General features: G+C 36.7%; 1 protein-coding gene across 1 annotated transcript in view; it reads left to right on the top strand.

The window, feature by feature from the left end:
* The first annotated feature begins 6,305 nt into the window (after positions 1 to 6,305).
* Positions 6,306 to 18,667, top strand: part of LOC110024794 — a 24,063-nt gene continuing 11,701 nt past the window's right edge. Inside the window, exons 1-7 of the mRNA XM_020724952.1 lie at positions 6,306 to 6,837; positions 7,676 to 7,748; positions 7,846 to 7,982; positions 8,180 to 8,545; positions 8,651 to 9,987; positions 17,464 to 17,888; positions 18,142 to 18,663. Of these exons, the coding sequence (XP_020580611.1) occupies positions 6,757 to 6,837; positions 7,676 to 7,748; positions 7,846 to 7,982; positions 8,180 to 8,545; positions 8,651 to 9,987; positions 17,464 to 17,888; positions 18,142 to 18,663 (2,941 nt within the window). The 5' untranslated portion in view covers positions 6,306 to 6,756. The remainder of the gene's footprint in view (positions 6,838 to 7,675; positions 7,749 to 7,845; positions 7,983 to 8,179; positions 8,546 to 8,650; positions 9,988 to 17,463; positions 17,889 to 18,141; positions 18,664 to 18,667) is intronic.

The raw sequence follows: 18,667 nt of genomic DNA on the forward strand, positions 1-18,667 counted from the left end.
GACAAACTCCACACCAAAAATAGTGCCGACACTCCCCTAAAATCATAAGACCCATGGGAAAGCTCATTTTTTATCCTCCACATATTGGTCCTAGCCACCCTAACGAAAGACTAAGGGCTTGGGGTCATCCATATGAGTTTCTAAAAAAAACTGGAAGAGAGGTTGGGTGTAAGTGATTTTTGGGTTTGAGTGTGTGTGTGTGAGGTTATGACCAAGACTAAGCCACCCAGGGTTGCCCTAAGATCTCATTGATTCTATTGAAACTCACTCTTGGGTCTTCACATGTTGGTCTTAATCATCCCAAGTGAGAGATGATGGCTTATGACCACCCATGTGGGACTTCACAAGAAGAGTCAAAAAGTGTTTAGAATTTCTATGTGGGAGGGTTCCACCGCTAGTCCTCTAGGATAGTCAACACGAAAGTCCTATGGCTAGATCTTAAGCTCCTAAAGAGAAGAAATTAGACCTCATAAAAAAAGAGGTCAACATTAAAATAAACCTTGCCTAATATTTTTATATTAGGTATGGGAACCTGTTGGTCGTACACATGGTTCACAGACCGAGAGGATGTCATAAAATATTTTGTTTAAATAGTTGAGCCTACCAACAAGTGATATACTTATTCTTCGGAAGTTGCTTGTGGCATCAAGCTCGACTATCTAAACTAATTAGACATGTGAGACCCATTCAGTCCAACTATTTTCACTTAAAACACTGTTTTTTTCAAAAATCAAAATTATAAATTATTACTAAATTAAATCAAACCATTTTCAAATTCAAAACAAACACAAAAAAAAAAAGAAAAGGAAGAAAGAAGTTGACTGACAGTAATGCGCCCACATCTTGAGCTAATCGAAGCCTAGCTATCAGCACTTCTTATTCCTCTTGATTATTCGTGACTGCGAAATCAAAGATGCTCAAATGATAAATATGCTCTCCCGCCAAACTGCAAATATCAGCCCAATGCGTGCTTTAGTTTTGCTCAAAGCTCCCTTCATGTGAAGGATCCAGACTTGCAATTCCGCGTCATGCTCTTTTCTTGGTCCCCGTGATTCCGAAAAGTCCACTAAGAAGTCTGTCATAGCTTGATCTTTGATTGCCAAATGAGGGACATAAGTAGGTTCATACTCACTGAGCTCCACATACCATTTTAAGAATCGACTCGAATGTTCTAGTTAAGTGATTATAGGCTTAAGCAGATGATCAGTGATCACTTTAACCGAATGTGTTTGAATTATGGCTGAAACTTGTGAGTAGAAACAATAAGAGCAAATGTTAGTTTCTCTATAAGAGAATACTTTATTTCAGCTCCTATGAGGACATGACTGGTATAATAAATGAGAAATTGCTTCTCTAATTCTTCTCAAATGAAGACTGAACTAATAGTTTCTGGGCCGACTTCCAGGTAAAATGATAGTTTTTCCTTCGGCTTCAAACTTTGCAACAGTGGCAGAGAGATTAACGACTGCTTCAAATTCTATAAAACTTACTTACATTAGTTTGTCTACTCAAACTTCTTCATTTTCCTTAGCAATTTGAATAATGTATCACATTTGCCTCCTTTTGGAAATGAATCTACTCAGGGTTGCAATCCAACTAGTGAGATTTTTCACTTCTTTGGTGTTCCAGGGAGAATGCATGTCAAGGGGTGCTTTCACTTTCTCGGGATTAGCTTTGATGCCTTCGGGTTTTAAGAGGTATCCAAGAATTTCCCATTGAGGCTCTAAACAGGCATTTTATTGGGTTTAATTTTATATTGAACTTGCTAAGCATTTGGAAGGTTTCTTTTAAATCACACAAATGTTGTTCATGCCATCTTGCTTTTCACTAACACATCATCCACATAGAACTCAATGTTTCTTCCTTTTTATTCAGAGAAAAAAAAAACTACATCCATTAGGTGCTGATAAGTTGTTCCAGCATTTTTCAACCTAAAGTGCATTACAATAAAATAATTCAATCAATCACTAGTAATCAAAGTCGTCTTTTCCACATCGGTTGAACACATTTTGATTTGGATATATATGAATAAGGAGTCGAGAAAACTCATGACTGAGTATCCAACTACAGAGTCAATCAAATGATCAATATGGGATAGTGGATAGCCGTCCTCGGGCATGCGATGCTCAAATTTGTGAAGTCCACACATTTTTCATTTGCCATTAGACTTTCGCACCATGACTATATTGGATACCTAAAGAGGGGAATTAAACATCCTGAATGTACCTGACATCTAAAATTTTCTTGACTTCCTCACAAATTGGTTTGGCTAAAGACATCGTTATTGAACGGAGCTTCAGCCTTACCGACTGTTGGTTGAACTGACGTTGAGTCGGTGAAATGTGACATTGATGGGAATGCCAAGCATTTTGGCTGCCGACCATGTGAAAATATCGTGTGTTCTTGGAGAATTTGAATCAATGCACCTTTGTGACCTAGATCAAAGGTCCTGCTAAATAGAAAAAAAATTAGTAGGGTCAACTTGGTTTGTCGGGATTTGGGTGATAGTCTCGTTAGTTTCAGGGCCGCCTTCTCATTGGTGATGTATGTCCAATCTTTCGTGCTCCACACTTTCTATGGCTCACATGTTAACATGTTTGGGGTTGCACCAAATCTATACGCACAGTGACTATCACCCCATCACAGTAAAATTTCACAACTACAAGGTAAGTTGACACCACAACTCATAAATTGTTGAGGAGAGGCCGTAGGCTGATTGTGTGTCAACCACCAGAAAATCCTCCATGTTGGTAAATTGATTGTCACCTTCTCCACAAGTAACAGAGAGTGTTATTACTCCAAGTGTCTCCTTTCGTTCACTGGAGAAACCATACAGTGGGTTGGCCGGTGTAGTTAACCGATCGGTTGTCAGGTTCATCTTCTCAAACGCGACCCAAAATAAACTATTCCTTGAGCTCTCAGGATCAATCAGGAAAACGCCTACCTGATAATTACTGATGAGTGATTTTACAATAATGACATCATTATGTGGTTTTCCGACTAGAGAAAGGTCTGCGTCGGTGAAATGATTGGAGGATGTGGCTTCCTCTTCGAAATTGGCATGACTATAAAGTAATTTCCTGTTTGACTTCTTTTTTGATCGAATCTGACGTCCAAATCGCCACCCAGTATCTCCATTTTGGTTCGCATGGAGGCTTGCCTTGCTGCCAAGTTTGAGCCTCTGATGCTACAAACTCTTTGAGCTTTCAGGCCTGGATTACCTCCTTTATTAGGCTGAAATTGTGCCAACATTCTTTTGTATCATGGTCGTGGTCTCGGTGATATTTACAAAATTTGTTTGGATTCTTGAGGGAAGCTTCGTTTTTCATGGGAGTCATTTTTCAGAAATATTCCTTGTCTCCTATTTCTTCTACGAGTTCCACCATAGAAACTTGAATTAGGGTAGTCCTGGATGTCCTTCGATCTCCTATCGATCAGTCATTCAATCTGCTACATATGTGATCATCTTGTTCTTCTTCTTTATCTCTTTGGGAAGAGCAATCTCTCTCACGTTTCAGGCGAGGACTGTATTTCTCTCTCAATCCGTCGTCCTTCTTGTTGTGCTTTACCCATATGTCAATTCGATTTCTTGCTTTTGGTAATCAGTTATATTATTTGGTTATAATATGATCATTAGATAGTTTTAAGAATTCAACCAACGTTCGGGCTTCCTTAAACCCAAAATGTATTGAAAATGTTTACTCTTCAGTCCTTGTGCCAGTGCTGCTTTAGTAACCACTGTCTCCAAGTTCTGAAACTCGAGCATCTCCTTTTAGAACTTTGTAACAAAAGGCTGCAGACTCTTGTTTGGTCCCTGTTTTTTATAGCACAAGGAATTTTAAACCTTTCGTGGCTTTTTGACATTGGGAAACTGCTTAAAAAAATTCATGAAGTTTTCAAAATAATAAATAATTCATATGGGAAGCTCATTAAACTAGCTGAGAGCGAAATCTCTTAGCGTGGTAGAGAACAATCTTCATATTAATGTGTTGAAGATCTAAGGCAGATTGCCGACTCGAATGATGCAATATGGTTGATAGGGTCGCTTCGACCTTTTTATGGTTCTAGGATGGGAATCTTAAGCTTCTCAAGTGGCTTGGCTTCCACAATATGCTGGGCGAACACATTCTATCCTCGTTGTGGTCATCCCCATTACGCAAGTCTGGCACTATCCTTATACTGAGACTCTTCCACTCGCTTTGGCGCTGGTGTTGCCTGTTGAACTGGATGTTCGGGTGCTGGTGGTTTGACTTGCGAGAGAGGTTGTGCCCTTTCTCCAAGCACTACTCAGGCCAGTTCCGCAATTTGCCCGGTCAGTCAGTCATGAAGCACTTATATTTGTCGTTGTAAAAATTCTCGGACAGTATCCATGTTGGAGCTTTCTCCTTGATGCCTTCCTTCACGCTCACGTGCTCCTCATCTTGTAGAAGACATAATTCCACACTCACTATACTTTTTAAGATGTTGAATCATAAATTGTCCCATGAATTACGCCTAATGAATATGGTGTTGGTTGGATGAAAAAGAAAAGTAAGATAATTTGAGCACTTTGTATTTTTGTGAGAATTCTGTTCAAAGTATCCACTTTTGAGAATGATCATCTTATTTAGAGTGCATAGTGTGAGATCTCCTAAGTGACATGGTTGTCCCCTTTTGAAAGAAGAACATCACCATAATTAATGAGCCAATACATTACACATTTGCAATTGAATATCATTTAATCTGACCCCATAACTGCCATTAACACCATTATATTTTAGTAATTGTTATAAACATTGCTTCACATTCGTAATTGCCCAATTCAGTTGCTTGGAGTTTGTTCGGCCGACCATGATTGATTTGACCGTCATGACATCAATCAATCGACTTTAAAAATCTTCGATTGCTCATTCTATGGAGACTGAAGGTGAAGGCATATCAACTAATGGTTTGCTAGGTAAACGCCTGTCAACCGTCATAACATCCATCAATCGACTTTAATAATCTTCGATTGCTCGTTCTATGGAGACTGAAGGTGAAGGCACATCGCCCTTGGATAAGATTATTTCATCAGGTAGAGGGTGAATCACCGTAATTCCACAAACAACTTATCTTCAGTCTATGTGTCTATACTAAAGTACTTATTCTCGTGCAACAATTGACTTTCGCGTTGGAAGTTACCCCGGAAGTAGGTGTTGATGTGACTCTGGTAATTGTTGGGCCGCTTATTCCTTTCATTCGATCGTCCTTCCAAACCGACCAATCGTTTGCACGAATACTTCATATTCTTTGTCTCTAATCATTTCTCCTCAAGATTCGTGTAGGCACATTCCTAATATACATCTATCATAATTATTTTTATTATATTTTGCATATCAACTAATGGTTTGCTAGGTAAACGCCTGTATTGCACTATGATCTAGGGTAAACCATATTTAAAATTTTGTTCATATTCGAAATGAATCTTGTATGAAAAAGTTTTACATGATTCAAATGATCTTGAAACACTCTTCAAATATTATTCGAACTTTATTCCAATTATATTCAAATAAGATTCAAATAAAATTTGAGTAATAATCAAATCCTATTTGAACTTTATTAATACAAATTTCAAATATAATTCAAATAAAATTGGCATTATATTTCAATTCTATTCAAATTTTGTTCAAATTATTATTAAGCAATCCATGGTAAAAGAAGAGTCCATTTAATGATTTTTAAAATTAAATAAAAACACATTTGATTAAATCAAATTATTCCGAGATTCATAAAATTAAATTTTTTTAAAAAGATTTTGTTTTTGTTTTTGTTTTTTTTTTTTTTTTTGCCTATTTCTTGAAACACTCGTTAAAGATTGTTCGAACTTTATTCCAATTATATGCGAATAAGATTCAAATAAAATTTGAGTAATAATCAAATCTTATTTGAACTTTATTAATACAAATTTCAAATATAATTCAAATAAAATTGGCATTATATTTCAATTCTATTCAAATTTTGTTCAAATTATTATTAAGCAATCCATGATAAAAGAAGATTAAATTAAATTATTCCGAGATTCATAAAATTAAATTTTTAAAAAGGTTTTGCTTTTTTTTTTGCCTATTTTTATCTAATTCGTTTCATGGAAATAGGCGAAAATCAAAAGGCCCTCCGGCGTCGACGCCTTCGCTCAGTGGTGGGCCCTACCTTGCCCACGTGTAAAGAGCAGCGCATAATAATCCTCCGACTTACATGGGCTTTCCGGCGCTTCCGCTATAGCTAACAGCCATCAGCTGTTCGGTGTTCGGACGTCAGACTTTCTATCACATCCGATGGAGGAGAAGTGGAGCAAGAGAAACCATACTAAATAAATAAATAAGAAATAAATATTCCGCAGGCGGAAAACGTATAGTCGAGTCTGTAAGGTGAAAAGAGGAAAAGAAGGGAGGATTTACATCTAAAATATCCAAATATAATTTGTGCTCTACTCGTCGCCCGAAGAGGAAGGAGAAAGGGAGTAGAGGGAGCCGGATGGAGGGCAAGACAACAATCTCGAATGGGAGAAACGGGGAGATGATCTAGGTTTCCGGTGGATCGGGCTTCGATCGAAGGATCTTGCGGCGACGGAGATCAATCTGCGGCGACGGAGATCAATCAGCGGCGAATTTAGGGTTTTCTTGATTATTTGCTTAGTGTGCTTTGATCGGGTGGATGCTCTTCGTGGGAAGTGGTAATGAGGGGAGGAGGCGATCAGTGTTAGGGCTGGAAGGGAGGGGAAGAGGAAGGAGAAGGACGATGGAGGGGAACGAGCTTGAGGAAGGGGAGGCGTGCTATGGGCTGGAGGATGACATCGACCCCGATGATTTATCTTACATCGTAAGAAACTTAATTTCTGCAGCGTTGTAGGCCAGTTATGATCGAGCTGATGGCTTTCCATTGTAGCATCTCTTCATTTTAGTTCGGTTTCAATTGGGAACCTGTGCTTCCCTTTCGTTTGAAACTATTACCCCTTTTGCGAGGTTTAGAAAGATTACAGGATCGCTGCTTGGTTATAATTGGGTCAGCGATCGGTTGTTGCGCTAACAAATTTTCTGCTGTTGGCTTCATTCTCTTTTGTGTTAAATTTCCTTTATTCTTGTTTGTATTGGATTTTCTATTATTTTGATGGATTGCCTAAACACTTACTTTTACGGAAAATGGTAGGAGCTTTTGTCATTATTATTGACCTTCAAAGGGAAGGTGAGAGTTCAAATCCTCTTTAAAATGAAAAAGAAAAAAAAAACGAAAAAAGAAGGAAAAAATACAAAACAAAACAAAAAAATTGACCGGCACCTGAAGTTAACTAGTGCTCTCCTGTTACTGTATATATAGTAGAGCTAACAGTATTGAGCTGGTAGAACTGTTAAGAAGCTGTAATTTATTTTTGTGCTTTGAATTTATGTTCTAAGCGTCTAATCCAACAGAAGTTCTGAACATTGGCTTTGAGCGCTTGCACATTGAAACATCAACTGAATTGCTGTTTAATTTGAGTAATAGAGGAGAGTTGCAAAAATAAACATTGTTCACCATTGTGTAATGAATTCCTTTCTCTCCCATGAGCTTAAATTTCACCTTGCACGCTTATAAAATCATGTAGTAAATTTTATTCCAATGGAACTTTCTTATTGCGTAAAATCATTCCTTGTTCCTTATAGCTGCTTTCAACTTCATATAGGACGAAAAACTCCAACATGTATTAGGGCACTGCCAGAAAGAGTTTGAAGGTGTTGTGTCCGCAGAGACCTTGGGTATGTCAGTTTTAATGAAATGCAAACTAAGAATATATGATGCTAATGTTGACCATTAATGTTGATACGATGTATTGAGAAATTAATTCCTCAACAGGAGCCAAGTTCGGGGCTTATGGCTCATTTCTGCCGGCATATCAGCGCTCTCCTCCAATTTTGTTGTCACAACCTAAGAGCCCCGCTAAGGAGCCAGCCCACAACTTGTCAAGGTCACCGTACAATTCACAACCTGAGGTATGTTTAATCAGTACCTTGCTTTCCTTTAAACTATAAAGGATAAGGGTATCCAGCTTAAATTTTTTAATATAAATTTAACTTTGATACTCTTTTGCTCTGAAGGAAATTATTTAGCTTAATTATCTTATTACTTTTTCATTTCCTGATGGTTTCCAATTCAACACTTGATTGTTTTATGGCATGCATGGTTGCAGTTGTCATGTCAGAATGCTTCTTTTCCTGCAAATGCATCTATCCCTGAGGCCAACAATGCATATAGAGTGCAACCAATTGAGAAATCATGCAAAAAGGACACCTGCATTAACTCATGCAGTACAGAAGGTATTACTCAGTATGAGTCTGCTAAACAGACAATGGATATTAGAGATCCTAAGTCACTCAAGGTGCGCATTAAGGTTGGACCTGACACTGTCTCAACCATAAATAAGCCTGAAATTTACAGTGATTTGGGGCTTGATGTTTCACCATCTCCATCCCATGAGGATAGTCTAGGTGGAAGTAGGGAGCTTTCTTCTGAATCTCCTAATACCTTTTGTGAATCACCGTCCACCATTCTTCAGGTTAATTGCATTTCTATGGGTTATTTGAATTATTTGTTGAATGGCTGGGATTGGGATTTCTTCACTAACCATATTGTTGTTTGTTTTCTAAATGTAATGGGCCAGATCATGACATCCTTTCCAGTTCCAGGAGGTTATTTGCTTTCACCTCTATCAGCGACTCCACTTCATTTACTTGAGAAAGAAGACACGTCTATAGAAAAATTCAAGAGAAGCATGCCATGCAAAGCTGCGGTTGACAATTGCACCGCTTCATCTGACACATCTCTGCATGCAAAAGATGTTAGAGACTTCCCGTCCAAGGAAAAAAAATCAAGAGAGAAGTGTCAGAAGTTAGTGCAAGCACATGTGCTGACCTGCGAGAATGTCATAACTATGTCCTCGAAGAATGAAATCGGAAGCAAAACAGCAGCAGCACAAAAAAATGTTTTGACTGGCCAAGATATGGTGTTGTCATCCAGTGCTCCGTCTGCAGATGCAAACGAGGAGACAGACGTGGGTGGTAATTCCATAAAGGAATGTAGTAAAATGTTTGATATTCATAATGAGCCAAAGAAGATACTAAAGATGGATGGAGCTCATGCACTTGATTTAAGAAAAGATAACCACTTAGATTTCACTGATAACATGGGAATGGATGACAATTTAGATAAGGAAACCATTCCATCGAAGGGAAAGACGGATGCAAAATCTCATTTTACAGAGAAAGCATTTGGAGAAGCGAATGGTAAATTTGTCATTTGCAACAAAAGCAAGGGAAAATCGCAGAAAAATCCTGCTAGAAAGAGAGCTGATTCTGATATATATAAGATGAGGAAGGACTATAATGCTGGTTTTGAGGAACATGTAAGAGAGCAAGCTGCACAAAAAACTTGTTTGAGTGAAAAAACTGTTTTCAAGGTAGTGCAATCCAAGGACCAAACATTTGAGGGTGGAAAAATTATAAAGGGAACTCAAAATAATGAGCCAAACAAGGAAAAAAAGAGCACTGTACTTTCTGGAGCACCTAAAGGAATAAAGAAAATGTCCCATCTGAAAGGTTCACATTTAGAAACCATGTCTAAAATGTCCAAGCCACCAAAGGAGTTGAGCAAAGGTCAAAATATTGAATCTCAAAGTGAACTTTTGATGAATGCTCAAGCTCAACAAGTTGACCACGTGAGACACTTTCTAGGTTCCTCAAGGTCTACTGAAAAATCTAATGAAAAATCTGAAGTCAACAAGGTTCAAAATTTTCCTAGTGCTGAACTTGCTAATGATGCACCCGCTCCCATTAATGATGGTGTACCAAATAATAATTTAGTTCCTGCTTCTCCTGCTTTAGTTCTTATAGAGGATAATTGGGTATGTTGTGACTTGTGCCAACAATGGCGCCTTCTACCATATGGAACCAATACAGAAAGCCTTCCAAAGAAATGGCAATGTAGCATGCAAGTTTGGCTGTAAGTCTCTGTGTGAACCTTAAACATGATTCTTTCTTAGTCTTCAGGTCATACTTTGGAAATAAATCAATTCCCAACGTAAATCTGCATCTTACTTGACATTTAGAGGTAGCTGATCTGACATTTTTATTTGTGATAATCCTCTTAGTTCTGTAATATCCGACTTACATTTCACTTGCAAAATTTTGTTAATTATGTGAATTTATGTTATTTCTGTCAAAATAAGGTAATTTGGAAAATTTTTTAGATTAATTTGATAGAAATTAATCACTTCAATGCTTAAAAGCTTTCAAGTAGATTAATCCACTTATTTCCAATTGAACTTTCATTTATTTTGTTACACTGTATTAAGTTTATTATTTTTTGTGCATGGCATCTGCAGCTGTCTTATTTCACGTGCTCTGGGCACCTCTTCACTGTGATTTAAAAATAAAAAAAAGTAATTGAGCAAATTGGTTCATACTTTGTGAATCCGTTGCTTGCTCTATTTCTATCCAAAAATTACTATTCATTTCTGATGCCATTCATATTATTATAATTTTTTGGCAGTCGAGGGTGAAACCAATCTATCTTTTGAGTGTGGCAAAACTTATTGATATTAAATGTAATTCAAAAAACACTATGATAAAGTTTATTCCACGGGGGTTGCGGGGTGGTTGACAAGGGTATTTTAGCCTCTGTTGGTGTTAAATATAAGCTTACTTTTAGTTTTATTATTCATTAGGTACAGTATTCTCTTAATAGTTGTAATAGCATTAAAAAATGGTATGGAATTTGAAGGAAAAAATTTAGGTTTGTTGGTATGCTTTTTCATATTAACCATGAAGAGGTGAAGGACTGAATAGTCTTTAAATGAAATGCATTGTTCCTCAATAGCTGACAATGTTCATGCGAATTATAAACTAGAAAGGATTTAACGAGAGTGATTATATGAAAGATATTGTGCGAGTAGAACCACCTGAAAGAAAGGATATATGGTAGTAGGTTGACTATTATTATTATTTATCTAATTATTTATGGATCTATTGTTGATGATATTAAAGTTATCAAGGTAATTACTTAAGTAAACTGTTCATTTTACTAGAAGCAATTTTAGCACTTATATTTTTTGTTTTATAATGATGTTTTTTATCTTGAAATATATATGTTCATCAAAGACACCACAATCAAGTGTTTAAGCTTCACATGGAAATGCATTTGAAATTGTGTAAAGGTTAAAGACTGCTTGGCATGCTTTTATTCTCAACTCAAGGTAGATTGTAATGTCTTGAATTATAACAGTAATTTGTAGGTGATACATGCAAGATTGATTATACTACAGTTAGCTTTGAGCCTTGCTCTCTTTTGATAAAAAAAAAACTGTACGTTTCCCATGAATTTATGAAATTAAATTGTAAAAGAAAAATGGCTTATGGTAATTGCATATGGTATTAAATAGAAATTTAATTTGTTTCTAAGTTTGGATAGAATGAAAATCTTAATTATGAGAAGATGATTGAAAGCAGGTATTATTAAAACCTTCTTGGTAAATGTTGAAAGCCTGATTTAAGAACTTCATGCTGTTTGATTACAAGATAAATCTAGGCCAGTGTTATTTTCTTGTCTGCAATGGCAGATGCCAGAGAATCATAATTACAGACATGTATGATATTTGATATTTCTTTGTCATAACTGTTTGTTTAATTCCAATCTGCTGTATGATTTGTATTTCCTAGAATACACTTGAGAAAAAATTAGCGCGGGGCGAACAAGTGCTTATTTGTCCTATTTTTTGAATGAATTTAATATCCCTTGACTAGGAGAGAAAAAAAATGATCAGATCTGTTTGTTGTAATATGTGTATTGATAAGAAGTGAATTGTCTTGACTCTTTTCTCTCTTTGTTTTGTGTTCTATGTTAACATTTTGGATAAGGAATTCACTTCTAGTAGTTTGTCAAGGTTTTCATGCATACTTTCGTTAATGCAAATCCCTTTTGGAATCAATATCAGAATAACCATCGGAACTGGATCAATAAATATAATATTATTGAGTAGTTCCTTGCACATTTGAACATTTTATTTTGTGGTGCATGCATTTTCTATTTGTAATTTTGATTAGCGGCCATATTTCCATGGTATGATTTCTTTTTTAAATGTGTTGGTGTTGTATTCACTTATCATGCAAAGCTGTTTTTTTATGGCCAACCATTTATAAAAAATGGTGTACTCATTTGTATGAGGGCTCTACCAATGATGTGTTTATTAATATCCTTTGCATTGTTGAGGTGCTACTTTCATGATTCTTACCCATGACCTCTTGGTGGTTACAACTGAGCTAGATATTAATCCAAGTCTACCCTTGAGATTTAATTGATGATCCTATGGATGGTTTGATATTAGCATTTGGAAGCTCTTCTCATATTTGATCAAACCGTCTATGTTTTTTTTCTTAGACATTTGGAAGCTCTTCTCATATCTCGTAGCACAATAAAATACAATACATTAAATATTTACATTTCATTGTAAAATATATTAAAAAGAAGAATTGAAATTTTTTTAATGCAGAAGTAAAGAATAGGCGAACTAATATATAGTTTTTTCATAGCCAATAACTTTTGTCCACACCCTAAGTCAAATTCTTAGGATTTTTCATTATATTGTTGTACTTTTGCAACAAAAAAATTGTAAGAAACCAGTCTAGTTCAATATTTAGACAATGAAAAATAGAAATATTATGTTACCCATCGGAAACAAATTCCATAGAATCATCTAAAGAAAAAAAACTAATGTCAGTTATGTTACTCTTATGTTGAATTGAGGGTCCGAAACTTTGGCGACATAGAAGCTACAGTTGCAGTGAAGCTGAAGCGGGATTTTCGCGCTTCAGCAGCATAATAGCTATGGTTGGGGTTGAGGGGACTATTTGGTTGAGCTCCTATGGGTTGAAATAGTGGGAAGCGACAACTTTTGAAGAATCAAACTGCTGGTAGGTCTTCTCCTTGCCGCGCTCCATCGCTCGTTAAATTGCCGAATGTAAGGATTTAGTAAACCCTGGATTTACGATCAAAATCAGTGAAATATGGATTTATCAAATCTCAGGATTTAACTTGTCCAAATTGATCATATAGCGATATTTACCTTAAATCCTCATTAAATTTTTGTGTAAATTGCTTATCAGATAGTCCTCTAGGGAGTTATGTTAATGACAGTTTCCCTTTGACATGCATGATTATCCTGACATCAGTAACTTTTGATTTTTTGGAGAATTTTTTGTGGGGACTTGAGTAATGTGTGACCGTAAATAATAACAAATTTTTTATTTCCACCATTGCTTTGATAAACTAGAAATTGAGAATAATTTTGAGAAATTTTTATATCACGCCCTAACCTATATTCAATTACTCTCTCCCATAACTTTAATGTATGACACATTAACTTAATTCCATATAATTTGCACACTCTTATGCAACCCCTTTATTTTTTAAAAAAAGGAACCAATAAACTCCTCAACTTATCATAAATTTTTTAGCTTTTAAAATAATACTAAAAAGTTTAGTAAGCCAAAAAATTTCCAGATCTCCTATGGAAGCTATACATTTATTGAGAGGTTTGATGGAGAATCATGAAGAGAATAAGGATGACACACACACACACACACGTATATAGAAAAAGCCCAAGGGCTAATATATTATAGAGGAATAGATATACATAGGTTGTATGAGAGGGCCTAAAAGAAAGTCAAACTCACACAATACAACACACACAACTTCAAATAAAATAAAGTTACAAAAAGGATAAAAAACGAAAAAGCCACCAACAGACGCAAAAGTGTCAGGGACGTCCCACTTTAGTCTTCCCCCAGCCTCTAGTTCTCGGAAGGGAGCCGACTAACAGATTGGTAAGGTGTCCCATTACCCGAAGTAACTAAAGTGTCGTTCATCAGATTCTTAAGCTCAAGTAGGACTCCATTCTTCTTCTTTCTACTGGATGTGTAAACCTATTATTCCTCATCCGAGGATTGACTCATCTGATCAATGTATTGTTCCAAAGTTCCAAAGGTGGCCGGACATGTGTAGGCTGTTACACATCATGATTCCTATGAGCCTGAGAAACATTAACATTTTGCTAGACTTGATGAGGCGGTGGTGAAGCATTAAAAGTATTTCCACCTGTAATATCAGTGATAGGTAGAGCAGGTGGGGCCTAAAGAATCTCCCTTGCCCCCCACGATTGGAGGTTCCAAAGACGGGGGAGCTACAACATTGTGTGAAGATTGAATGGTTGACATATTGCCTGCGAGGTTAGTGACGTCTTCAGGGGTATCCTTTTGATGAACAATAGTGTCAATAACTTGGAGCTGAGCAAGAGGAGCTGGATTTTCTGCCTCTAGGGGAGCACTTTGCTTTTTTGGTCTGAGTTGGGGGTGTAGATGGTGGTATTGGGAACTGGAGTGGTCGAACATATGACAGTAAAACTCAATCACTATCTTTTGTCAATATCCATGGTGTTGTGTGCCCAACCAAATCTCTTCAGAAGCGGGTGAAGTGATGTTTCTTTCAACAAGTACTTTTGCTTCAGATGGGCGAGAAAGATTAAAAGTAGAAATGTCCATTTTAAGTAGCTTACCATATGCTGAAACAATAGAGTACAACACTTTTTGAGTGAAATAATAAAATTTCAGACTAGGGAGGCGAATCTAACCGGAATGATTGTGATTCCGTCTGTGGGTCAAAATCCACAGACCATTTCAAAAATTTCATTGCTCTGTTATCGATCAATATAATCCTTCTAGCAAATAAACAAGTGTAATCCTTTTCATTATTAAGTTGAATAAGAGTGTGTCTTCTATCTAAAAGTTCAATTTTACACTCCCTAATAAAGTGCATAAGCTTAAATTTCTTATGAATAAACTCTATTTTGGGATGGTCATAAAGAAATTTTACCATATAAAAATTTCTCGCTAAATTCAAACGACAGGAGGAAGCAAGTTGAATACCTTCAACTTCTGTAAAAAAGATGATATGTTTCTCATTCTTCCTACCATATTTCTTGTTGTCCTCTTCTCACTCAAACGAATGAGAAAAAATCACGATTTAGGCGCACCTGAAGCTTGGGCACCCGCAAGGGCTGCAACAAACGATCTGTCCGAAGCCATCCCCAATAGATGGAGGTGCAGAGAGCAAATTACGAAACCAAACAGGGAGCAAATTCATTACAAATCAGCTCCATTTTGGGAAGGGCATACAAAAATTTCCCGACCAAATTCAAATGATAGGAGGAAGCAAGTTGAATACCTTTAACTTTTGTAAAAAAGATGTCATGTTTCCCATTCTTCTTACCAGATTTCTTGATGTCCTCCTCCCACTCAAACGGAGGAAAATATCACGATTTATGCGTACCTGAGGCTTGGGCACCCGTAAGGGCAGCAACATACGATCTGTTCGAAGCCATCCCAATAGATGGAGGTGCAGAGAGCAAATTACAAAACCAAACAGGGAACAAGGAGCGGAGGAAAACCCCTCTGTGAGCTGCAGACGACCAGCTAGCGACAGCTAAGAGACGCCCCCGAGCACTTCTCGGGACGACGCAGAAGCCCGCACCCAGACATCACTCAAAGGCCGCAGCGAGAGGCAACTGAGAGATGCTGAATCGGGACGACGAAACACGCTGAACAGAAGCCCTCAATCCCGACGGCCTATCGAGAGAACCGCTTGACAACAAAATAGAGCCGCTGCGACGCGACGGATAATGACTGGCGACGAAGACGAAAAGGACGAGGACGAAACAATTCAACGAAAATGCAGTGAATAAGAAAAACCAGGGATCTCTATAGGCAAACCTTAGCAGAGCGAGAACGAGGACGAGGATCGCCGTAGACATACATACATACATACATATGATTTTTATTGATTTAGAAAAAGCTTATGATAATGTCAAGAGATGTATTTTGGAGAGTTCTAGAAAATAAAAGTGTTGATATTGCTTATATTCAAGTCATTAAAGATATGAATACATTGTTACTCGTGTTCGAACATAAGGAGGATTGACCAAGCATTTCTTATTTTAGTTGGATTACATTAGGGATCAGCTTTAAGCCCATATCTTTTTGCTTTAGTTATTGATGTTCTTACTGGACATTTACTATATCTTGGTGTATGCTTTTCGTTGATCATTTCCTTTTTGTGGCTAAGACTAGACAAAAAGTTCAAGAACAACTTGATTTATGGAGGCCAACTTTAGAGTGTAATGGCTTTCATTTGAGTAGACCTAAAACTGATTATATGGTATGGAATTTTAGTAGTAGTAAATTTAATGGCTGGATGGTAATAATTGGTGATCAAGTAATTAAAATGAGTGAACGTTTTAGTTCTTGGGTCTATTGTTCAAAGGATGGTGATATAGATGGGGATTTTAAATTCAAGTTGGATGGGTGAAGTGGAGGAATGATCGGGTCTATGGTGTGATAGAAAAGTATTGTATAGAATTAAAAGTGAAATTTTATAAGATGATGGTGAAACCGGCAGTGTTTTATGGCGCAGAAAGTTGGCCTGTAAAAGAGAAACATTAAATTAAGAGTTTCTAAGACGAGAATGCTCTGGTGGATTAATGGTTGTACTCATAGGGACACAATGCGAAACAAATATATCCGAGAAAGGGTTGGAGTAGCTCCAGCGACAGACAAGATTAGAGAGAGTCTCCTTAGAGGGTTTGGTAACATTAAACACTGACCATCTGATGATTTACTTAGGAAAATAGATGTTTTAGATTTGACTTATGTTAAGAAAGGTAGAGGTAAACCCGAAAAGAAATGGTTATGTTAAAAATGATTTTAATTTATTAGAAGTAAATGGAAATATGACACTCAATATGGCACAATGAAGAAAAAGTATTCATGTAACAGACCACACTTAGTGGGATAAAAAGGCTTCTTGTTGTTGTCGGGACTTGAGTAATGGGTAATTTTCCTTTTGTAAAATTTTTGTAAAACTCAAAAAGTTTTCTTATCCAAATCCTTAAAATGAACTACCAAATCCCATGTTTTCCCGTTCATACACGCAGGTCATAAAATTTGACAAACTAAATTAATTTTTGTTATACTTTTATTGATTTAGGTGATGGTTTTGCAAATAAAAAAATCTGGTGTTAGTTTTGTAAATAAGGAAAATTTGGGCAATACATGAACAATTCTTTCTATTTCTCTCTCCCTTCCCCTCTCTCAGAGGATTGTGGAATTTATCTATTAGATACTTTTTCCATATTGAAATAATCTGTCAGCCTTGCCCTTATTCATACCGAATCATGCCAGTAACCTTGTTTGTGAACAGTGTTTTCTCAAGAAACATTGATCAGTATGGCTGTTTATTTTTGTTTTACCCTGTCGGCATCTTATTGAGATTTTGCGCTTTAGCTGTAACCATTGGCTATATTTAATTGTTAGTCTTGATTTATTGAAGGCTAGTTTTTTTGCCTCTTTTTGAATTGGGTCTTTTAAACAGGCCAGGATTGAACAGTTGCAATGTCAGTCAAGATGAAACAACAAAAGCTTTCCATGAACTTTATCAATTTCCTGCTCCTGGGAGTGAACCCAATTTGGCTGGCCATCTTGCTGCATCAAGCGTAACTTCAGCTGACACCCAGAATCCAGGTAGAGGACTGGAAATTTTTTTGAAAAAGCATGGTTCAATGGATGCAACAGATTTGCCAATTGAGTCAGCTTTGACATACTTACCAAATTCTTCGAAGAATATTTTTGTATCTTCTGGGTATAAAGACTTCAATGATGCAGGCTATTGTATGGGAATGGCCTCCTTGATCAAGCCTAAACCAGCGTTGAAAGGCAGATCTGTCGATATTGCAGCAGAAAAACGCATCCACAAACAGAAGGAGAAACTTAAAACAGAGCCATCTTTTAAAGTTGGAGGTTTTTGTTTCCTTCTCCAAGCTTAGCTTAATCTTACTTTGTTTCGGAACTGCTACTTCATTTTCTTCTCTCTACTTTTGGCATTTACAATTTGCTAGCATTTATAGCAGCTTCTCATTTGTTTTTTTTTTGGGCTAGATCTTCCTTTTCTTCCCTCTTTTTTGACTTTCAGAAATAGTTACCATTTGTAATAGCATACATGTTTTCATAATTTGTGATATATATATTTTATATCATTTAAATTTTTAAGCAGGTGATTCAGCTGAAAGATTGGGTAAATATTCAAAGCCCATGAACAAAAGAGGAGCTGATGTAGATGGTCATAGACTATCCAAAAAATTTAAAAAAGATGCCTCGTACCATTCTACAAAGGATGTACATTCTAGTGTTGATATGTCAAGTAAAATTGTTATCAATGGGGATACTGAATTTTTGACAAAAGTTCCTAGGAATACATCACAAAATTACAGCGATCATTTTCCTTCCAAGGGTTCGAAGCCTAAATCTGCATCATCCAGAAAATCAATGGAGCAAGTTAATTCTTTTAATGGGAAACATATGGAAATTTCTAGTGCATCAGAAGCAGAAAAATCTGATAAGTTTGAATCAAATGATAAGAAGAGGAAACTAAAAGAGTGGCGCGAGGAACAGGCTTGCCAGGAAATTTCAGTGAGCGGTGAACAGGCTGCTGGCAGCAGGCCTATTTTGAAACAATCTTTGATTGACAGCGAGTTGAGAAGGCACAAGAAGGTCAAGGTGGCAAAATCTGAGGGGAAAGA

Source organism: Phalaenopsis equestris, unplaced genomic scaffold (genome assembly GCF_001263595.1).
Source record: "Phalaenopsis equestris unplaced genomic scaffold, ASM126359v1 Scaffold000276, whole genome shotgun sequence".
NCBI lineage: Eukaryota > Viridiplantae > Streptophyta > Magnoliopsida > Asparagales > Orchidaceae > Phalaenopsis > Phalaenopsis equestris.